Source organism: Budorcas taxicolor, chromosome 1 (assembly GCF_023091745.1).
Source record: "Budorcas taxicolor isolate Tak-1 chromosome 1, Takin1.1, whole genome shotgun sequence".
In the NCBI taxonomy this organism is placed as follows: Eukaryota; Metazoa; Chordata; class Mammalia; order Artiodactyla; family Bovidae; genus Budorcas; species Budorcas taxicolor.
Genome location: NC_068910.1, coordinates 208642897 through 208666227, shown reverse-complemented (window position 1 = coordinate 208666227; position 23331 = coordinate 208642897). Strand labels below are relative to the sequence as shown.

The 23331-nt window shown below is 56.6% G+C and overlaps 1 protein-coding gene across 1 annotated transcript; it reads right to left on the bottom strand.

Annotated features, from left to right (window-relative positions):
- Nucleotides 1–21983: 21983 nt before the first annotated feature.
- Nucleotides 21984–23039, bottom strand: LOC128044962 (keratin-associated protein 10-8-like). The gene is made up of 5 exons (XM_052637386.1): nt 22986–23039; nt 22728–22937; nt 22453–22589; nt 22233–22332; nt 21984–22088 (listed from the first exon to the last, which is right to left on the bottom strand). Exons 1-5 carry the CDS (start codon nt 23037–23039, stop codon nt 21984–21986), a joined length of 606 nt encoding a protein of 201 aa, XP_052493346.1.
- Between the last annotated feature and the right edge of the window lie 292 nt (nt 23040–23331).

Genomic DNA, 23331 nt, shown 5'->3' with positions numbered 1-23331 from the left:
TGTGAACATCAGGCCCTCAGTGTTCAATAGTTTCCTTTAGATTTTTCTGGATTTTCCCTTAAGTTGATCTTAGTACAAAATGCACAAACCTGCAATATTATAATTATATTTTTGAAAAATATGTAAAACCACAATAGGCTTTTTTTTTGTTTGTTTTGAGAATGCATCTCTTGCTCAGATGGGTGTCCGGGTTTTTCTGTGCTTCAGTTATTTGCTTCCCTGGTAGCTCAGTTGGTAAAGAATCCGCCTGCAATGCAGGAGACCCTGGTTCGATTCCTGTGTCTGGAAGATCCCCTGGAGGAGGGTATGGCAACCTACTCCAGTATTCTTGCCTGGAGAATCCCCATGGACAGAGGAGCCTGGCAGGCTATAATCCACGGGGTCACAAAGAGTTGGACATGACTGAGTCACTAACCACAGCGGCAGGATCAAGCAAGGCTTGATGGGCATTAACACTGAATTGACGACATTGCCCCAGGCCGCTCAGAAGCCCAGGTAGTGTCTCATGAGAATTGGAGTTGACACTTCATTGCTGTCAGTTTGGTTGGAATCAGATCAGTACACAGCAGGGCTGGATGGATACGTGAGGTGGCGGCAGGTGGCGGCAGGGGAGGCTGTGTCCGAGCAGCAGAGGACGGGCTGAGGGCCTGCTCTGTGACGCGTCACCCAAACTCAGAGGCTCTAAGACCTGTCTGTCTCTGAGGGTCAGGAGCCTGCAGCTGCTCGGCCGGGTGGTCCCGCTTGGTCGGGCCCTCCGCGGGGCTGGTGTCAAGGTATCCGCCGGGTTCCCCCACTGGAGGGTCCACGTCCACGAGCGCTGGCCTCATCCTGCTGATCGTCAGCTGGGTGCCCTGCCATGTGGCTTCTTCAACGGGGTGGTCTGGATTATTTCACCTGGCAGCTGGGCTCTGAGAGGGAGCGGGGGTAGGGAGAGAGAGGGAGAGAATGGGTCTACCCCCTGAACCTCCAGGCCTGCACCCCAGGGCCACCTGCACTGATTTGGGGATCTTGGCTGCCTTCTCCAAGGGACCCTGCATGGCCTTGGCACACTCCTCACCTTTGCCCCACAGACAGCTGCCCACTGGCCTGGGGCCCACACCATGCAGGGGGTGGGCTGGGCTCTGTGAGAGGGGACAGCTCGGGTACAGAAAGGTCCTTCTTAGGGGCTGAGGGGAGGGGAGACTGGTCGGGCCTCTGGGGTCACAGGCTGGGTCCTGTGGAGGGACAAGAGGCAGTGGCCAGAGGCCGTTCTGGGGCCTGGGTGGTGAGGAGCTTCCTTGCCTGGTGTGCAGCTGCCAGTGTGGTGTGCGGTCAACCGGGGGTGGCATGGCACTCGCCATCCTCGAGCTGTCCTGGCTCCCGGGTGGCGGGCAGCTGGGGGAGACATGAAGACGTGTCCTCTATGCTCCTCCCGCCGTGAGCCCCTGCCACGCTCCTGCCCACCCCACTCAAGGCTCCCCTCTGACTGATGGTCAGGACACCTCCCCACTCCACCGGGTGCTACCAAGGGCCTTGTTCTCTTTTCTTGTGCTGATGGGGAGCAATTCTGTGAAGTGTCCCCGACGGAACTCGCTGGTCAGTGGGGTGGCTGTTCCCATGGAAGGCAGGGGGTCCCTGGGCCAGGGCGGCAGTACCAGCTGGCCCACTTTCCTGGCTGGAGCAGGCCGGCCCTACCCAACCGTGGGCGCCTTTGAGTGGAGCCAAGAGAAGACAGACTCAGGGAGGAGCCTGGGACGAGGGGCAGAGATGTGACCAAGAGCTTGGACTCCACAGGACCCTCGGGGTGGAGACCCCGAACTTAACTGTGTCCTCTCCCCTCCCAGCAGCACCCCAAACTAGCAAGCACCTTGGTGATGGGGTGTGGGGAGGCATCTCAAGGTGGGGTCCTCTGCCGGCCCCACCGTGCTGGCTGTCCTGGGTCAGCAGAGCCAGAGCCAGGCTCAGTCCCCTGCCTTCCAGGTTACAGTGTGATCAGAGGCAGGGCCTTGGCTCAGGAAACCCTGAGAAGGGCGCTTGCCCAGCACAGACTGGATGTGGAGGGCCAGGCTGGGAGCGTGGGCCCTGCTGCCTGACTCCCCTCGGATGCACCCCAATGCCTTCAGCCTCTCATACGGAGCTCCTGGGCCCCCAGGACAGGAGCACCCCGCGCCCCCACCCCGCCCCCAGTGCACCTCTGCTCCACGGCCCTCCACAGCCTTTCAGCTCTGGAGGGGCTCCTTTGCCCTTTGGTGCCCAGGTCAGGGGACCCAAGGCAGGTCCTGGTCCCCTGCTGCTGGGAAGGGCCTGGAAAGCCGGGACGGTGTGCCCACTCGGCCCAGCCATGTCTTGAAGCAGGAAGTCCACCCACAGGGGAAGGCCTGTCTGTGCTCAGAGAGAGGAGGCCGGGGGCTGGCCCTGGGGTGGAGGGGGGCAGGACAGGGCAGGAATCCACAGGTGGCGTGGCTGCCCTTCACACATGGGCCGTGTTTTCCGGCAAATCACCCAGTGTGGGGAAGCACAAGGATGAAACGTGGGTTCTGAAGACCTGGGTCACGCCCTACACCTGACGTGTGGGTCAGAACCCCTCCATTTAGACAGTAAGTCTTAAAAGACGCTTACTCCTTGGAAGGAAAGTTGTGACCAACCTAGACAGCATAGTAAAAAGCAGAGACATTACTTTGCCAACAAAGGTCCATCTAGTCAAGGCTATGGTTTTTCCAGTGGTCATGTGTGGGTGTGAGAGTTGGACTATAAAGAAACTGAGTGCCGAAGAATTGATGCTTTTGAACTGTGGTGTTGGAGAAGACTCTTGAGAGTCCCTTGGACTGCAAGGAGATCCAACCAGTCCATCCTAAAGGAGATCAGTCCTGGGTGTTCATTGGAAGGACTGATGCTGAAGCTGAAACTCCAATACTTTGGCCACCTGATGCGAAGAGCTGACTCATTAGAAAAGACCCTGATGCTGGGAAAGACTGAGGGCAGGAGGAGAAGGGACAACAGAGAATGAGACGGTTGGATGGCATCACCAACTCAATGGACATGAGTTTGGGTGGACTCTGGGTGTTGGTGTTGGACAGGGAGGCCTGGCGTGCTGTGGTTCATGGGGTTGCAAAGAGTCAGACACGACTGAGCGACTGAACTGAACTGAACTGAACCACACAGAGAGAATCCTGGGTGGCAGAGCCGCTCCACCCTGAGGAAGGACCCCTGAGGTCTACCTTTAGCTAGGGAGCCAGAACGGCAGCTGGGAGGCCCTGGGACCAAGGCCTCAGAGAATTCCCTGAAGTTCATTCTCCCAGATCACTCTGTCTGTTCTTGGTAATTGCACGTCTCTGGCCCAGGGTGGGGGCTGGGCACAGAGCCCCAGCTCATCTGCTTTGCACCAACCCCGGGAGGCAGGGCAGCGGCCCTGCTGCTGTACAGGCCAAGAAATGGAGCTCAGTGAAGTTGGGGTGTGCCCTCAGCCCTTGCCCAGGAGTGCAGGTCCAGAACCCTGAAGGAGGAAGCGGCAGACAGCCACACCCTGGGGGAGGCAGCCTTCAAGGGAGCGCCCTGACCCTCTGCCTGTCTGCCCTGGAGGGGGGCCGCCTGGGGCCCTGGCTCACGCAGACCCGCTGCCCCAGCATCCCAGTCACCTGAGGGGCCCGGCCCTGGGCACGAGGGAGGCTCCTGTCCTGGTCTCCTTAGGGAAGGGGTACGAGGATGGCCTCCGTGATCTGGTGGCTCACATGTCAGCTCATTGCCGGCTGAAAGCAGACAGCAGAGAGAGGCTTCAGTTCACACCAGGGGTCCCAGCTGCCGTGCACAAGGTGGTCCTTGGAGCAGGACCGTGGAAGATGTTCGCTTCCTTCTTTTTGTCAGCAGAACGTGAGAAGCTTCAAAAGTGAACCAATCTTTACTTGTGATAAACACAGCAGAGTTACTTTTAAAGGCTTGTGTGTCCAAGGACTATATCATATTTACTGGGAGTAACGGACCACAACCGTCCAGATGACTGCGGGAGGTCCCCACCAATGGCGCCCTCGAATCTGTCAGCAGGAATAAACTTGTAAAAGCTCATCGGCCTCTGTCACTGTTAGTCTAACAAATCACACAAGTAAGACGTGAGCACGTGCTTTCAAACAAGGCGGGGCTGCATCAGGGGCACAGGAAGTACCTGTGCTTTGAACTTGTTGTAACTTCAGAATTCCACCTGAGAAAAAGCAGCTACTCAAGTCACAATTTGACCAACATCTTTCTTGTGATGAGTTAACGTCTGGGTGTGTAAGGACGATTAACACGGAGCCAGCATCTCCCACAGAAAGCATCGCTCCATGGAGACAAACATCAGTTATCGTGCTGCTGATTTAGTTCCTGGAACTGAGAAAAGGACTAAGGCCATCCATGCATTTCATTTTAAATAAATAAGGATGGACGTGTCTCTTCTGTAATGATGGTTTTGTGGGCCGAGTTGTGTCCCTGAGACTCATCTGTTGGAGCCCGAACCCCTGGAGTATCAGAGCTTGTGGTTGTATTGGGAGGTGGTTCTGGTCACATGTGTTAGTCGCTTCAGTCATGTTCAACTCTGTGCAACCCTGTGGACTGTAGCTTACCAGGCTTCTCTGTCCATGGAATTTCCCAGGCAAGAATACTTGAGTAGGTTGCCATTTCCTCCTCCAGGGGATCTTCCTGACCCAGGGATCAAACTCAGGTCTCCTGCATTGCAGGGGAAGATTCTTTACCATCAGAGCCACCAGGGTTACAGGTCATAGAGGTGGCCCTTATCCGATGAGACTTAGGATAAGAGATTAGGACCCAGACACCCTCGAGGGAAACCCTAGGAGGACCATAGGAGGATGGCTGGGGCCCTCAGCATAGCCCAGTGCCTGGATGGTGGCTGAAGTGAGGTGGGTCCTCCATCAGCGTTTACAGAGCATGTGAACGATGGGTGATTCAAGAGGTTATCAGTGGCTCTGCTGGAAAGCACCCCATGCTGAGGCATTTCGGGGGAAACCCAGGGGATCTTGTGACAGGAAGTCCTCTGCCAGCCTCCAACCTCTGTGACCTCCATCACAGAGGTGCACATCCCACTTGCTGAGCCCCTCCTGGGTGCTGGGGGGTGGGGGCCAAGGAGCCAGAACTTAGGGGAGAAAGAGCTCAAGGTCTGTGCTAAGAGGCGGGTGCAGAAAGGGGAGAGTGAGGGGGTGGGGAGGAAGAAGCCCGTGGTGAACTCTCCAGCGGGGAGGAGGAGCCTCACGAGAACCCGCACCCCAGATTGAGGGTTCCCAGGCACCAGCTTTGAGAACTGCTCCTTAGCAGATAGAGTGAATGGCCCTTCGAGGGGGAGGTGGTGGGGCTAGGAGGGAGGGGACCCTCAGGAACGAGGGCAGTGGAGAGAAGGAGGGGCTGGACACCCAGGGGCTGCAGTGCCCATGAATGTGGCCCCAGGTGCAGTGCAAAGGGGCAGGTGTGGGGTGGGGTGGAGTGAGTTCGCTCAGCTGAGGGAGAAGGGGGTTGCAGAGAGCCCCTGGGAGAGCACATGATCTCTGTGCACAGGGCCCCCCACCCAGGAAAGAGGCTGAAGACAGGGTGGCGTTGGTGGTAGTGACGGTGAGACCACGTGCACGCTGACACCCCCACTGAAGCAGGCTGGGTCATGACCCCGACCATCTCGCTGACCAGGTAGAGGACATCCATGCCCATCTAGCCAAGAGGACTGGGAAAATCTTGCCAAAAAACTGCCAAAGAAAATCTCGATGCAGGGTTAAGAATCCACAAACACCACCAACTCCATTTCTACTGAAGCCGAAACAAACTGCCTTCACTGCTCATAGACCCTCACTGTCACTGCCCTAAAGCCATTTAACCTGAGCACACAGTGCCCCAGCGCTGCCATCCGCACACCCTGCTTCCTGGAGGCATGATTTTAAAATTGTCGCCAGCAGCAGCACTTACATCTTCCTGAGGTCTGGGCGAGGGGAGAACCGGGCAGTCCTGCACCTCAGGACCCTCGAGTTTTCTTCTTTCTTGAAGAAACACAAAGCCCTCAAGATTTATGTGCTGCGTGATGGAGAGGAAAGGCGCCCAATGTTCCCCAGAGAAGACGGTGCATTTTGTGCCCTATCAAGTGTTCATCAAAATGGAAGAAAAAGGAAAAAATATCATCAGGGAGCACGGACAGGACACCAACACAGAGGCCAAAAAACCTGATTTGGGGCCAGTCTGGGGCCAACTGCCCATCAGGCAAGTGGTCAGTGGATGGTTGCCCAGAATCCCAAGCTTTCTTCTCCCTGGATAGGTCCTTCTGGAGGCCTTCCCCAAATGACTTCCCTCCCCAGGTGCCCAGATACCCAGGTGCCCAGGTCCCCAGATGGCCAGGCCCCATGGCAGGGAGGGTGGGACCCCTGCTCTTCAGGTGCCCGGGACACCCAGCCAAGGGAGGCTCTGAGCTGTACATCTGAGGGTGGCTGGGGCCCCAACAGGGTGCAGGTGGGGGCCCAGACTGGCCCTGTCCCTGAAGATGCCCCTCCACGTGTGGGTAGCAGATCATGCCCAACTCCATCCAGCTTTGGGGTGCCTGGCTGACATTGATAGGGAGCAAATGAGTCTTGCTGGTCTCCCCAAAGCCTGGCCTGTTGCACCCACCCCTGAGTTTGTGTGGACCAAGCAGAGGGAGGAGGCCTGCAGGGTCCCTGGGTGCAGGGCAGGAGGTGGAGGTGTTGCCTCCCTCCAGTACTGGGGTGATTCACATCAAACAGTGGGGCCTTTGTTCCAGCCGCTCTGCGTGTGCTCGCGCGGGGCTTTCTTGCTCCTCATCGGCCGCTAATTACAGCTCTGCCTGCTCCCGCCCCCACCCCGGCCTTTGAAGTGGGTGCCGCTGCCCCCCCACAGGCCTCACACCCCTAATTGCAGCCCCCCTCCAGGCCCTGCTGCTGGCTGCTAAGTTTTTCTTGGTCTTTTCAGCAGGTTGTTGGGGGAAATTACAGTGCAGCTCCAAGCAGAAGGGAAAACCTATGCTTTTATCGGGTTTAGATTAATGTGGGTTAATCTGTAAAGAATTTTAAGAACATGCTTTGTGTGGCAAGGATGGGCTCAGCCTGGAGGTGGGGACTGGTGCCCCCCGCCAGCTGGAAATGACAGACCCGGTGAACCGGGGAGAGGAAGCAGCCTGGTGCCCCGGGTCCTACATGGGCAGACGCGCCGAGGTTCCCTGTGTCCCTGTTCTGTCTGTGGAGCACAGCGGCCCCGGAAGTGGCACAAAGCAGAAGCCCTGGCTTCTTGGCCACGTTTGTGTCTGTTCCCTTTTTATATACGGTTAGTAAGACTAACTTGAACGATTAAATTAATGCAGCTTGTGGTATTTGAAATGAGCCAAGAGCGTGCTGGTGGGGGGAAAGGTAGGCTCACACTCCCTTCTTAACCATCCCCAATCCCCTCCCCGCATTTGGTCCCAACGTACCGAGTAGAGCCTTCAGAGATGGCTGTGTGCGTGCTGAGTCACTTTATTCATGTCTGACTCTTTGTGACCCCAAGGACTGTGACCCACCAGGCTCCTCTGCTCACCAGATTCTCCAGGCAAGACTACTGGAGTGGGTTGCTGTGCCCTTCTCCGGGGGATCTTCCCGACCCAGGGATTGAATACAGGTCTCTCTCGTCTCCCGCATTGGCAGGCAGGTTCTTTGCCACTAAGCTGCCTGGGAAGCCCCAAAGATGGCTGCTCCAGCAGGGAATATGCTGCTAGGAAAAATTACTTGGGATTGGGGCAGGGGGTTGTGGTGTCAGAAACTCAGCAGCTGCTCCGGGCAGCCTCCTGACGACAGCCTCCTGCCTGCCCTCCTCCTGGAAGGGCCCACATTTCCAGCAAACTTGGCCCAGAACCTTCAAAGGGAAACTGCCAGGGCCTCCTTGAACCGCAGATGGGACACCGAGTGGCACTGAACCCTTGGATGGGGTTTGTCTGGGCGGGGTCTCTACCAGAGTCTCTTAGAGGCTCATGGGTGCTGTCACAGGGCAGGACGGTACAGGGGACAGTAGCCAGGTGCCTAAAGTGTGCTGTAACCCACTTGGGGAATAGAGGTGCCCACTGAGAAAAGACCCCACCCTCTGGACACACATTAATACATCGCATTGACATTCCCTGCCACAGCGGTTTCTAGACTTAAATTTTAATATAGGAGACTCTTTCCCCCGCTAAAGTGACATGACCCAGAACCCCAGGTTATAAGCATAATAAAAGCAGTCCTGTATGCACAGGGGTCAGCATACAGTACCCTCCCCTCTCAGCTCCTCTTCTTCTTTCCCTTCCTTCCCTTTTGCTCTGCTCTCCACCCTCAGGTGTGTCTTGAAGATAAGTTTAGAAGCGCTCCTTTAGCTGAGGTGGTCAGGGTCCTTCAGAGAAATTGAACCATGGTGGAGGACAGGCTCAAATATCTCCTTTTCGTGACTCTGACCCCAAGTCCCCAGAGGGAGAGCCCTCCTGCAGGCTCTCCTGGCACTTCTGTTGTCGGGTGGGAGTCTGCGTGGGGCCGTCTGGTGTGTGGAGGAAGAGGCCAGCCACGGGGGCATCAAGCTCGGTGAGCGTTGGTGGAGTGAGCTGGCGGGAGGACTTCGGGGAACCTGGAGCATTTTCTTTTTGTAATTTATTTATTTGTCTGGCTGTGCCGGGCCTCAGTTGTGGCACACGGGACCTCTCGCTGCGATGCGTGGCTTCTCTCTAGTTGTGCTGTGCCGGCTCTAGAGCGCAGGCTCAGTAGCTGTTTCGTGGAACTTAGTCGCTCCACCTCACGTGGGATCTTAGTTCCCAGACCGAGTCTTCTGCATTGGAAGGCAGATTGTTGACCACTGGACCATCAGGGAAGTCCCTGATTATGCCTTTTTGAATGCTAAGATGCAAGGCTGAGCCCTACAAGGCATGGTCTGGGCGGTGGAACTTCAGACGGCATTCAAAGGGTCGCCTGAATAAGTGACTGAACCCGAAGAAGTGAATCCTGCAGGGGCGCTTCCCCAGAGGAGTTAGTCAGGCCAGGGAGGCACGGGGGGCGGGCGGCAGTGCTGGGGAGCAGCCCACCTGGAACAGCCCCTGGGAGGAGGAGGCACCCCCTGGACAAGGCGTGTGTGTGGACACGTGAAACTGCAGCTGGGTGCTGGGCAGGGCTGGACCCCAGACCTGAAGGCCACACCCTGGATGTTCTCTTTATCCCGGGAGCTGTGAAGGGAGAGCAGCCGGGCCAGGGCTGGGCTCTGCAGTGGCCATTAGGGCTGCAGGAGGCAGCTGGGCAGTGGCACTGTGGGGCAAGGGTGGCTGGCCAGGAAGCCAGGGGGCAGGCGGGCAGGAGTGTTTGAGGGTAAACTCAGTGGGGCTTCCTGAGGGAGGTGCCAAGGAGGAATTCTGGGGTACTGGCCGACACCCAGGATGGAGCCGGCTCTGAGTGGGGAGCATTGGAACAGTGCCTTTGAGACGCTGATTGGGAGTGTTGAGGGGGTAAGGATTTCAGGTGAGCTACTGCAAATACAGCTTGATGCTCAGCACAGAGGTACAGGCTGTGCCTTCTGCATCCAGGGGCTGCCTGAGAAGAGAGGGATGTGAGGAAGAAAGCAAGTGCCCCAAGTGAGACACTGGGTGGAACTTCCAGTGAATTAGGGGAAAACGAACCACAACTCTGTGTGCTTTACCCCAGGAATGCAAGGATCGTTCAGCATTAGGAAGAGACCTTGTGATTAATTCCACTGACAATGTAAAATAGAAAATACGTGAAATCATATCAACTGAGGTGCAACAGCATTTGAGAAAATGCAGCAGCCCTTCCTCCTCTAAGTAAAAGAAAAGAAAAATTATTTAATATGATGATGCTTGCAAGCCTCGCTGAGATTCCCACTGAACTCAGGGACAGGGACAAGAAAAGTCTGCTATTTATTGTCACTGTTTCCAACATTTTTTGAAGGTTCTAGTTCATACCATAAAATAAGAAGATAGAAAGTGCACATATTAAAAGAGAAGGGCCAACATTACTTTCATTTGCAGACAATGTTTATCTAGAAAAACAAGAGATGCTGGAGTCACTTAGTAGGGACTTCCCTGCAGTCCAGTGGTAAACACTCTGTGCAGAGCCTCTAGCGCACACTAGTGCTTCTAATGCAGAGGGTGTGAGTTCAGTTGCTGGCTGGGCAACAAAAATCCCACATGCCTCAGTGCACAGCCAAAAAAATAAATAAAAATAAAAAATAAAACAACCTCCCCAAGTTTTCTACTTTCATAAGATTAAAAAAAAAGACTTAAAGTTTAAGGTTGCTAGATAACTGTACAAAAATGAATAAATTTTCCTATTACTAGCAATAGCCAATGACAAATGGTGATAAAATCATGAATAAACGTGTAGAATATTTACAGAAATAACTTTACAGAATAAATGCAGGACCTCTATAGTCAAAACTATACTTTTAATTCAAGATTGGAATAAACAGAGAGCTATACATATCCCTGGGTGGGAAGACTTTGTGTCATAAAAATGCCCTGTATTCTAAGATTAATCTATAAACTTATTGCCATTCTAATAGGTATTCCTGTAATGCTTTTTGCTCATTTGTTCAAATTTCATTTGGAAGGTGGAGGTAAGAACCAATCATTTTTAAGTTCATTTTTAAGTTCATATGGGAAAAATACGTAAGAACTGCTAATGCATTCCCGAAAAGGGAAAACTAGTGCGTATACCCTTTATCTGTATGTATGAACACTTACTATAAATACTGTTGTCAAAATAATACTCTGGTAAAGGAAAGAGAGAAAGAGATTAACACAGCAGAGATCAGTGGAATGGATCCGAGTGTATAGAGAAGCCTCTGTGTGTGTGTCTATGTGTTAGTTGCTCAGTTGTGTCCGACTCTTTGCAACCCCACGGACTGTAGCCCACCAGGCTCCTCTGTTGGTGGAATCCTCCAGGCCAGAATGCTGGAGTGGGTTGCCATTCCCTTCTCCAGGGGATCTTCCACACCCAGGGATCGAACCTGAGTCTCCTGTGTCGCAGATGGATTCTTTACCATCTGAGTCACCAGGGAGCCCCATGAGAAGCCTGATCCATCATAAATGTGATGTTTCAAAATGGTGGGAAAGGAGAGGTGTTTAATAATGATGCATGCAGAACAGCTTCTTGGGAGCAGAGTTCAACTCATAGCAGTCCAAATATTCTGGACCACAGACCAGACGGAAAAGAGAGCTACACATACACAAATCGAAAAGTCCTTAAGACCCAAACGTCTTGAGGAAAATGTTACTAAATAAAAAGTTTAAATACGTGGCAAAAGACAAAGCATCAAAAAGTATTCCCCACAAAAGTATCAAAAGAGAAGTGATAGGGAGAAAATATACGCAGTAATCCTTTAGCAGCCCTTTAGAAGTCCTGCTATCCAAAGAACGCTTCTTGTGATGAGAAGCAAACTCACCAGCTTCCCTGGTGGCTCAGTGATTGAGAGTCCACCTGCCAAGAGAGGGGACATGAGTTCGACTCCTAGTCTGGGAAGATCCCACATGCTGGGCAGGGTGACTAAGTGCGTGCACCACGACTACTGAGTCTGGCTCTACAGCCCGCGGGCCACAGCTGCTGAAGCCCTTGGGCGTTAAAGTCCACGGTCCGCAGCAAGAGAAGCCACTGCAATGAGAAGCCTGTGCGCCGAAACTAGAGAAAAAGCTGGGCAGCAACGAAGACCCAACACAGCCCAAAGTAAATACATAAATGAAATTACATAAAAGAACGAAAGCAAACTCTAGGACGTCCCAGGCTGTCCAGTGCTTGAGAGTCCACCTGCCAGTGCCGGGGACACGGGTTCCATCCTTGCTCTGGGAAGATCTCATATGCTGCAGAGCAGCTAAGCCCGGGTGCTTCAACCACTGAGCCCGCACTCCACATCAGGAGAAGCCGTCACCACAGCGAGAAGCTCGTGTCCCGCAACTAGGCCGTTAGCCGCCCACTCACCACAACTAAGGGAAAGCCCTCCCAGCAATGAAGATCCCGCGCAGTCAAAAGTAAATACAATTTTAAAAATTGAAAAAACATAATAAAAGCAAACTCTTATTCAATAACCTAAAGAGACCTCTTATCAAACCACTCTTTAAATGGAATCCTAGCTTGCATTTGCTGGAAACGGTGGTCTCACATGCTTCTTTCCAGCTGAGTCCGAGATTGACGGGCGCACGGCTGGGTGTCTGGTGGGAGCCCAGCCCTGGCAGGGGGCCTGGCCCAGGAGCAGATGGTATCGGGTCGGCTCTGCTCTCTGCGCAAGCGTTCCAGATCCTCGCAAGTCCATCTAGACTCGCTATCACATGCTGAGTGTTCTCTTATGTTCTCAGAGATCTTTGCAAACATCTTTAGAACAGTGGGCATTAAATACCAACACATGACATATTCCTGAGGTGTGTGTGTCTTTAAATTATTAAAAACCATCAAGGTTAAACAGTCCGCATAAGGGACAGGTGAGTTTAATAGAAAAACCAGGGGATTTGGTGATATGCTCTTGTAATACAAAGTTGTCATTTTAAATTCCCCTTTATCTGTCACCACTCCCAGCTTTTCCTGGAGAAAGTATCAGCCGTGGTTGGGATACAAGCCTCTCCTCCAAGCTGAACAGCCCCAAAGAGAAGTGGACACACAAGGGAGAGGGGTGGTCTGCCGGGATCAGAGTTAGGCGGGATGTGTTTGGGGACACTCTTGGGAGGTTTTCTATGCTTTCACTTGGAGGCACTTAGGCGACCTGAGTGGGCAGGCATTCCCAGGAGGGAAATTCTAACCATGAACCATTCTGGCAGGTTCTGAACAACCACAAAGCAGGGTCCTGCTGTTTTTCGCACATGCCTGTGTCTAGTGGGTTCTTGGGACACGACCCTGTGACTTTAGTGCCTGTGATGTGGGAAAAAGTGATTGCCACGGCACAAGAGGCTGGGGGAACCTGGGACAGAAGGCTGCGAGGCTTTCTGCATTGCCGAAGCCTCAGAGGCTTCCACTCGTGGGTGCTTGCCTGTCCCCAGGGAGGGCCCTGGTCCCTCTGCACTCACTGCGCCCCTCAAAGCCCATGTGCTTGACACACGTTGCAGAAATGCTGCTTCCTGTGAACTAAGCCCACCATGTATCTTGGGTCCCTGCTGTGCAGGGCCGACTAGGCACCTTGGACAGAAGGAGACAATTCATTGTGTCCATGTGACTTTGCTCAGGACCTCATAGGACCCAATACGGAGAAGGACCTGCTGAACTTTCTCTGGGTTTGGGGCTCCCGGTCCTGTGACAGGGCAGGTGTAAGAGGGGGCTTGTGAGATTTCCTCGGCGACAGGAATTCCTGTGATTAGGACGTAAACCGTGGAAAGACAGACAGAGAAACAGATGGAGGGACAATCTCTGGAGTCACAGGGGCTATGTTGTGGGAAGCGCCTTTGGCATGGGCTTCCCCGGTGGGACTAGTGGTAAAGAGCCCTCCTGCCGATGCAGGAGACATACATAAGAGATGTGGGTTCGATCCCTGGGTTGGGAAGGTCCCCTGGAGGAGTACATGGCAACACACTCCAGTATTCTTGCCTGGAGAATTCCATGGACAGATGAGCCTGGCGGGCTATAGTCCATCGGGTCACAAAGAGTCGGACATAACTGAAGTGACTTAGCATGCCTTTGGCATATTCTTTCTCCACCTTCCTCTTCCTCTCTCTCTTTCCCTCCCTCTCTCTGACTCTGTTTCTCTATGCTTATGTCTCTCTCTCTGTCCCTCCTGCCCCTCCCTCCAAGCCCTGAACCCAGGCTCTGTTCGCCCCCACAAGTACCTTCTGTGTCAGACTGGCAGCTGCCCATACCTCGGAGCTGGGGCTTCCCAGGGAGAGCTTGGGGTTCACAACCAGAACGTTGCCTCCTGAACAAGGAAGAGGTGCCTTTGGGGGCCAGGGAACTCTCTCCCCTCCCCAGTCTGTCCTTGCACACTCTTGGAGGGGTTTCAGAAAGTACAATCACGCTTAGATCAGGCTTAGTAACTGTCTGGCCTGGGGCAGGTTCGCAGGTCGACTGTAGTTTGGGGAGGTCAGAGCCCAGAGACCATAAGGAGAGGAACCACCGCCTTGCCCCTCCCCCAGGACGCTCCTGTCTCCTCATTAGCTGTTCCCTTGAATGACTGACTTCCCTCCGGAGGGAAATTCCTGAAACCCAGCAGTTGACAAACCCACACACCCTTGGAAGGCTGGGCACCAGATAAAAGCCCTCGCGGAAGCCGGCCTCCTGGACGGCCACTGCAGGCACAGGGACCGCCCGCCGGCTGCAGCCTCCTCCCAGTGGCGGCCGACCTCAGTCCTGGGCTTGCAGTCTGCACGGGGGACACAGGTCCTGGGAGTTTTCTGGTTCGCTCTCAGCCCTCCCTTTTTGTCTTTCCTTTGGGAAAAACGCGCTTTGCCAATGACTAATCACAGGCCCACTGAGATGCTATCGGCAGGGCAGGACCCCCGCCCGGGGCGGAAATGAGGAGATAGAGCTGTCTGCAGCCCGACGTGCCAGGGATGCGGCCGCCACAGTGACTGCCGGGCCGAGGTCGCCGCGAGGGCTGAGCCAGGTGCACACGGAGCCAGCGGCTGCCTCCCCGACGCGGGCGTGTGCGGAGCCGCTGGATGGAGCTTGGGACCCGGGCCCCTCATGTCTGCCCTGCTGACTCTGTGTGTCGTGCTCCTGCCCCTGGTGACCCCAGGTCGCGGGGCCCGGCGATGGGAGCCCTGCACTGGTAGGTGTCGGGGCGCGGGTGGGGGTGGGGCCAGCTGGGGGTCAGGAGGGGAGCGGGCAGGCCGAGTTCAGGTCACCGTGCGGAGCTGGTTGTGGGACCTGCGGCACTGGGGCGGGAGGAGGCAGAGATTAAAGGGAGCAGCAAGCCGGGCGCTCACAACAGCAATGCCAGCAGGGTGGGGACTCCTTTCAAAGACCTCGCCGCCCCCACCTGAGGCCCTTCACAGGTACCTACCTGCTGGGCCTCCCGAGACGGCCTTACACCTGCCAGAGGAATGAGGCCCGGCCGCTGGCAGGTCCGCCACCTGCCCTGGACGGAGAACCCAAGGCTGCACTCTTAGCTCAGTGCAGTCTTGGTGGCTGCAGTCCCTAGAGATGCAGAATGCGTGATGACAGCCCCTTGCACACCGACTGCCAGCTCACCTGCTCCCAAGTGGAGAGCGGAGTTGGAGGGGAGATTCTGCCCCCTCCTCCTTAGAAAGGGCGCCTTGACCTGTCAGTGACCGTGACCTCATCATGCCTTTCTGGAGTTTCTACCGAGAGACTTTATCGATCAAACCTAACACTGAAAAACAGTAGCAGGGAGGTGAGACCTGGAAGCCGGAAGCCGGGCTTCAGGGAGGGGAGTGAGTGATGGTGGGGGGGAGCTATGGCGGGTGGAGGGCAGGACGGCACTGGGATGGCTTGTGTGAGGCTCTGGGTTTATTTTCAAGTATCTGGTCCTGGGCTCCTGGAACCCCCCGGTCCCTGAATGTTGTGGCGCTTTGCTCTGATGGCACTTGGCTCCCAGTGATGGCACCATGGCCCATGATGCCCCCTCCAACCCCCACAGCATCCCAGTGTTTGGAACACTGACCCGTATGGGGGCGGTCCATAAAGGTTCTCAGCCCCCCATTCCTCCAGGGAACAGCCAGATTGTGCAGGTGAAGAGGAGCAGCCCTGGAGTGGGGGTGTTGGGAAGGACTGAAGCCCGGGCCTCCGGGGCCTCCAGGCCCCTGCACCTGCCACAGTCAAAGCCTCAGGATGCGTGATTTGCAAACCACACACAGGCCAAGCCCACCTGCAACCCTGAATGCCCGGCTTAGAGCATGGGGGACAAACTTGCATGCAGGTCTAGGGTGCAGGGGTGAAGCACCCGAGCCCGTTGTCCTGAGCACTCGGTGTCTCCCTGGTGGGTGAGTCACAGACGTGTGTCTTCATGTTCCCTTCAGCGCTGGGAACAGAATCAACCTGCATAGTAATAATAAAGGTTATTTATAAAGCCCGCCCCCTCTCCCCTGAAGGCATGTTGCAGATAGTTAAAAGATGACCCAGTTATAAATACCTCGAACCAGGGAGGAAAGATAAAAGTCAAGTAAGTAATATTGAGCTAAATTTGGAATGCTCCCAGGACGGTTGATAATGGCCAGTCAGGACTCAAATAGTCACTTTGATCGAGTTTGGTTTGGAAAAGCACAGGAGTTTACACCGCAGGGTTTGTGTGGGGTTTGGGTTTCACTTTCCCTTGGCCTTTGTTCCTGGGTCTGTGCCTGGGAAGTTCTGGGGCCTTGACTGCAACCCTGTGACCCTGGGTTTTGAAGTCCTCTGCCCCTCCACCCCGTCCGAGCCTCTGACCCGGAAAGAGCAGCCTCTTACTGGAGGTGGGGTGGCCAGATTTGCTGATGGGGAAATTGAGGTCACATCTCTGCCCAGAGCCTGGTGGGCAGACCCTCTGATAAGGGCAGGGGCCTGGGGCTGGTCCTGCTGCACAGGGGCATCCGAGGACAAGTGAAGTCTCATAGAGCCTCAGCCAAGATGGAGAAAAGACCTTAGCGGGTGATCAGCATGACCAAGGCTGTGGAGGGCAGGGAATAGGGGCAGGCTGGGAGACCGGCTGCAGCTGCTGGAGCAGCCTCAGGGTAGGAGGATGAGGCGGGTCTGCAGGGGCTCTGGGTGCACACGGGGTGTGTGGGGCGAGCTCCCCTGGGATGAGTGGGCCAGGCAGGATGCGGGGCCTCCCTGACTCCAGTCAGCCTGGGTTTTCTGATGCTCAGACCCCTCTCCTGCTCCCCACAGTGGGGCCAGCTGCCCTCGGACAGAGCGTGAACCATGACTGTAAGACTCGACTAGCTCCCACACCGAGCCCACAATTCTGGGGGGGGAGGTGATGCGTGTAGTGCCAGGACAGTGGCTGGCTGTGTCCTGAGGGGACGGCTTGGTGGCCTGAATTCTAGACCAGTGCTCTCGGTCAAGGAGTGACCAGCAGGTATGGCCAAAGATTCTGCTGTCCACCCCTAACTCAGCCCATGCCCACCCGGTGTCATCTCCACGTGGACAGGAAAGGTGGAGGGGTTCACTGGGAGCCATAATGGGGACAGCTGGACCCCAAGGCTGGGTCACTGGTGGGTGTAGGGGGCGGGGCAGAGAGCAGGGGGTGGGGTGGGAGTTGTCCAGGGTCTCTGGGATGTCAGAACAGCATCCCCTGTAATCCTGGGTGTAGTCAGAGGCGGCTCCTCGCCTAGGACTCAGGGCCGTGCTGAGGTGTGGGTACCTGATGGATCCGGCACCCGCGGCACCCCCCTGCCTCCTTCACTTGCTCAATACCCCTGCCAGGTTGATGCTGTGCCCCAGGCTGGGAGCTGGCACACCGGCACACTGCAGCCCTGCCAGGCACATGGACAAGGCTGTCGGTGGACATGGGAGACCCCAGGGCAGGCTGTGGGTGGGATCAGACCTGGGATCTGGGGTGGGGCGTATCCTTGGGGCTAGAGGCAGTGCCCAGGAGAGGTGGGGCACAGGTTTGCATTATAAAAGCTAGCTGGGGTGTGGAAGCTGCAGGCCAGTGGGCAGGCAGGCAGCTCAGTGAAGGGCATCTAGGGGTAGCAGGAAGCCCTCCCTACCCCACCTCTGGCAGCTCCCAGGAACTCTCCCACCCTGTCTTTTGGGCTCCTTTAATGAAAACCCTGCAGGAAGTGAGCTGGGGAATCCTGGCACCTGGTGAGGCCCGCAGGCGAGTTCCTGGGAGTCAGTGTGGGCACAACACCCCCTGCTGGGCTCACGCGGCAAGGCCGTCTGATCAGTTGGCAGTCTGGAAGCTGCAGCTTGCTTCAGGTCAGGGGACCTCTGTCCATGTGGGTGTGGCCCCCACCCCACCCCACCCCACCCTCTGGTACTATGGCCACCAGTCTTCTTGGGAATAGCCCCAGCCCCAGGCCAGCGCCCAGTTCAAGAGCAGCCTTCTGAGCCCCACAGCCCAGGTGACCCCAGGAGCCGGCACGTGGGACCACTCTGCATGTGCCACAGGGAGGGGAGGCCACCTAGCGCAGTTGTGAGGAGACCCAGGCTGAAAGGGCCACCTCACCTGCTTGACAGTGTTGCAGGGCTGGGGGGTGGCTTACAGGTGGGGACAAACTGTCAGCCTGACACCCATTTCCTTTTAAAACATTCTCAACCATTAAGCTAGGGCACTGCACAGAAATTAGGAAACAAAGCTTGTTCATTTTTGCAATAGAACCTCATACACAAAGCAGCTCCCCTGATGGCTGAGTAGGTAAAGAATCTCCTTGCAATGCAGGAGACACATGTTGGGTCCCCTGGAGGAGGGCATGGCAACCCATTCCAGTATTCTTGCCTGAAAAATGCCACGGACAAGAGCCCGGTGGGCTACACAGTCCATGAGGTCACAAAGAGTCAGACACGGCTGAGCCACTAAGTAACAACATAGCAACAACATACACTATATGCTGCTTCTATGGTTTTGATTTTTAAGAGTAAATAATGGATTTCCAGGAGGCCTTTTTCTAGGACAAAATCTAAGAAGCCACCATCCTGAGTTCTGGGGTCTGGGTTTTGTTTCCAGCTGGAGCCCTGCCCTCCCCACCTGCCTCATCTCCTCCTCCCCACTGCCCTGTGCTCCTGGGTGGACTCTGAGCTCCAGGCTTAGAGAGGACCTCTGTGTGGGTGTCGGGTAGGATGCTCTCCCTGTCCTGAGAGTCTGGGGCATGCCGGGCCCTCTGCGTCCTAACCCCACATTTCCGCCTGCAGGGGTCAGGGAGGAACGTGGCTCCCACCAGAGCACTCTGGGCAGGGGCTGGGGGCTCCCGAGTGCCTCACCTTCCTCTCACCTCACCTTCCTCTCACCTCTCAGCCATGCCCACAGGCTCCTACTCCCCCAGCTCTGCTCACAAAGCCTGCAAACCGGTCCTTCCGGTGGGTCTCGGTCCTGGGAGCGGCTGGGGCACGGGGTAGGGGACCCCTGTGTTAGCTGCTCACTTTTCATCCTGCCCCCATGTCAGGGCCCTGCACTTTAGCGAATGTGTGGGGGTCTCTGGCAAATCCAGTCTAATGAGCGTCTCTGACAAAGTCAGGGGTACTTACTCGCCACTGGGAGGAGGGTGAGGAAAAGGAGAATGCCCCCGAAACTCCCTCGACGGTGACCCTGCAATGGGTTTGCAGCCCAGAGAGCCCCTCCGCACCAGCCTTGGGTAATGGAAGGGGGAGGGGAGGCGACCCCAAAGGCCAGAGCTGCCCACCTTTGGGCCCTGCAGGGCAGGGTGGGGGCCACCGCACCAGCCTTGGCGTCACACCTGCAGGCCTGCCTGGACCTCGGGGCATGAGTTGCCCAAGGGGGTCATCCTATGTCGAGGGGAAGGCGGGGGTGTGCGCCTGCATGTGAGTGTAAGTGTGTGAATATGTATGGGTATTAGTGTGAGTGTGTGTGCACCTCTGCGCAGCTGGGAAGAACCCAGAGCACAGCCACCTGGAGGTGAAGTTTGGTTGTGGTTTTGGCACAGTTCCCATGGTTTCTGCAGTGGCCTGGCAGCGCGCGTAACCAAGGGGACTCGATTCCCTTCCAGGCCACCAAGGCTGCAGCTCCGCAGCCTCACCTGGCGCAGGTGGGCTGGACGGTGGCGCCGGGCTGGGGCTCAGTGTCAGCGGTGTCCAGACTCAGGTGCAGACTCCTGGGGACCCGGCTCCGGGAACCCCTGCGCTGGGCAATTACCCTTCCTGGGACAACACGCTCTGCATGTCATGTGCCTGCGGTGTCGCACACTGAATGGGGTGCCCGAGGGAAAGGTCAGTAGTGACTGGTCGCTGCACACAGGTGCTCTGTCCCTTAGGCAGGTGGCTCCATCCAGGGTTGGGGGTTGGAATTCAGCTGCTGTGAACTTGGGTGAAACTGGCTGCACCTTCCTCTTCAAAACTAAACCAGAAGCAACAGCTCCCAGTGAGGGATGTGCCCGGTGTTGGCAACACCTGGGACTGTCTGCAGCTGAGGCGCCAACTGAGGTGCCAGCATCCCTGTGCTCCGTCCAAATATGCACAAAGTTTCTGTTCCCTATCCAAATGAGGCTTGAGCTCCCTCTTCTTACTGTCTTAGTGAGAAAGCCCACATCTTAGTTTTGTTGTTGTTTAGTTCCTAAGTCATGTCCAACTCTTTTGCGACCCCATGGACTGTAGCCTCGCCAGGCTCCTCTGAGCTTGGGCTTTCCCAGGCAAGAACACTGGAGCAGGTTGTCATTTCCTTCTTCAGAGGATCTTCCCAATCCAGGCATGGAACCCACGTCTCCTGTATCGGCAGGTGGAGTCTTTACCACTGAGCCACGAGGGAAGCCCCACATCTTACTAGTCAGTAGAAAAAAAAAAGGTTTTTTTTTTGGATAATCGGTAGTGATCATGGTCTCTTCTTGCAATCTGGAAGATTACATTAGGTGCATTTAAATGTGTGTTTTTGAGAAGGGGCCTGTGGGTTTCAGTAGCTGGCCAGAGGAGTTGAGGCATACAGGAAGCTGGAGCCCCCAGTTCCCTGGTCCCTGGGTGGTGGGTGAAGCTGGCCAGAGGGAGGCTGGTGAAGGCATAGGGAGGCCCAGGTGGGCAGAGCCCCAGGGGATTTCCTATCGCCGTAACAGCTGGGGAAGTTGATGTCTCACACCTTCTCCATAAGAGGGGCCCAGGAGATATGGGCAGGGTCCTGTGGGGCAGTGGGTAGGGGAGGCAGGATCAGGACCCTGCAGCCCCAGAGTGCAGGCAGAGGGCATAGGGTGAGTCTGTCTGCACCCATTTCCACTACCCAATTCTAGTTGCAAGAGGGCCCTACTCCCACTGATATGTTCCCAGAGGACCTGTTTTTAGGGGACAGTGGCACAAGAAAAGCCATCCCAGCCCTGGGAGTCTGGACCAGGGTCTCCACGGGAGACCATCAGAGGTCAGGTGACCTCTCTGATCCCTCCTCCTTTGGGATTTCATGGCCTCCTGAGGGGAGCAGAGTCATGTCACTAGTAGGGTCAGGCCAAGAGCTAGGAGGTGGCACTAGGGAAGGGGTGAGGCAGGGGAAGGCAGGTTAGAAGCAAGTGTCGGCCCTGGCAAGCATGAGGGGCACTCCAGAGAGCCCCCAGGAGTAGACCTCAGGCAGCAAGCCTGGGCCTCAGGACCCAGAGTGTGGGCCCTGGAAGTCACCTACCCTCTGGCTTCCTCCCTTGAGCCCCATCACACCCAGCCTGGACCAGGGGCTGGGGAGGGGGTGGGTCAGCGGTCGGTGGCACAGACAAGGTAGGCCGGGGTATTTGAAGACTGAATAAAGCACCAAGTTTGAGGGCAGGTGGAGGGGCAGGTGAGCTGGGGGTTAGCAGGAATGCTCCACGTAAGCTGTGTCCCAGGAGGCCCCACCGCTGTGCGTCTCAGGCTGACCAGGGAGAGCCAGATGGAGGCAAGGGGGCCCTTCTGCCAAGAGACCCGCTGGTCAGTGGTTGCTACCATGGTCTTGGTCACATAGCACATCCCTCCAGAGCTGCCCAGAGAGTCAGACACAGTAGTCGAGGGCCGGGGGGACGACCGCAGTGAGAGCGTTAGAGCTCAAGCCCCTTGGAAATGCTTCAAAGACAGGGCTGCTGAGGATGGGGTTACTTACGTCAGCCCAGAGGCTGGAGACAGTGATGCATATGGCTACTGGGAGAGAGGACCAGCCAAGGCAAGGATGGTGAGTTTATTCACTCAGCTCAAGACCCTTGTGGGAGGAAGGTACACAGTACAGGATGGGCAAAGACAGGGCAGAGCAAGGCCCCCAAAGGCTTGGGGGAAGAGCCCTGTCCATGGCTGTCAGGAGAAGCCTGTGGACCCTCGGTAACATGGGGCTGTCTCAGGTTCATCTGGGCCTGACCCAGAGGCTGCAGGTGGGCTAAGGCCTGCTTGTTGAGGTTTCAGGTCAGTGCATATTCATGCAGGTCTGGGTCAAATCCTGAAGGGGGCCAGAGGCTGGCAACAGAGGCGGACAGAGTGGCCCATAGCACCCGGGAGGCCCTGAGAGGGTGTGCCCGGTCAGCAGCAGGGCTCCTTGGCTGAGGCGGGGACGCAGCAGGCGGGGCGGGGGCACGCGGGCCGGCAGAGCAGGGACACGGAGGAGGCCGGGTGGCAGGAGCTGGGCTGGCAGGAGGAGATGGGCACATAGCAGGCAGGGCGGGGGCACGCGGGCCGGCAGAGGAGGGAAATGGAGGAGGCTGAGCGGCAGGAGGAGGTGGGCACATAGCAGGCGGGGCGGGGGCACGCGGGCCGGCAGAGCAGGGACACAGAGGAGGCCGGGTGGCAGGAGCTGGACTGGCAGGAGGAGGTGGGCACACAGCAGGCAGGGCGGCACACGGGCCGGCAGAGGAGGGACACGGAGGAGGATCTGCAGCAGGGGGAGGCCTCACAGCAGACAGGCCTGCAGCAGACGGGCTCACAGCAGACGGGCTCACAGCAGGCCTGCTGGCAGGGGGAGGAGGTGCAGCAGGAGGGCTGGCAGCTAGACTGCTGGCAGCATGAGGAGGTTGAGCAGGGGGAGGCCTCACAGCAGACAGGCCTGCAGCAGACGGGCGTGCAGCAGATGGGCGTGCAGCAGACGGGCCTGCAGCAGACGGGCTCACAGCAGACAGGTTCACAGCAGGCCTGCTGGCAGGGGGAGGAGGTGCAGCAGGAGGGCTGGCAGCTAGACTGCTGGCAGCATGAGGAGGTTGAGCAGGGGGAGGCCTCACAGCAGACAGGCCTGCAGCAGACAGGTGTATAGCAGATGGGCTCACAGCAGGCCTGCTGGCAGGGGGACGAGGTGCAGCAGGAGGGCTGGCAGCTAGACTGCTGGCAGCACAAGGCCGGGCAGGAGCTGCTGCAGGCTGGCTGGCAGCAGGGGCTCAATTCACAGCTCACTGGGGCGCAGAGGAGGGTCAGGCGGGGGGCCGGGGCGCAGCAGCTGGGGGCACAGCAGGGGGGCTCGCAGCAGCTCTCTGGACAGTCGTCCACCTGCCAGGAGGAGCCGGTGTAGGAGTCACAGGCCCCGGGCAGGCAGACCCGGCTGCCGTAGCTCAGGTCACTGGAGCAGACAGACAGGGCGGAGGAAGCCATGGTGGAGGCGGTGGGGCTGGAGGAGGGTGAGGTGTGAGTGTGAGTGAGTGAGTGTGTGTGTGAGCGCTGCTCAGGCTGCCAGCTTTATACCCCTCTTCTGTGTGTGTGTTGTGCCAACAGAGGCTCACAACGCGCTCCTTTCCTGGTTGGTGTTTGGATCTGGCTCCAGGGAACCCTCATTAGGGCTGCGTTATTTTCCCGGAGATGGAGGCCCAGCTCGTAAATGTCCTGCCTGTCTGTCAGGCCATGCTGCTCCTGACCATGTGCTGAGTGGGTGTGGGAGTGCAAGGTA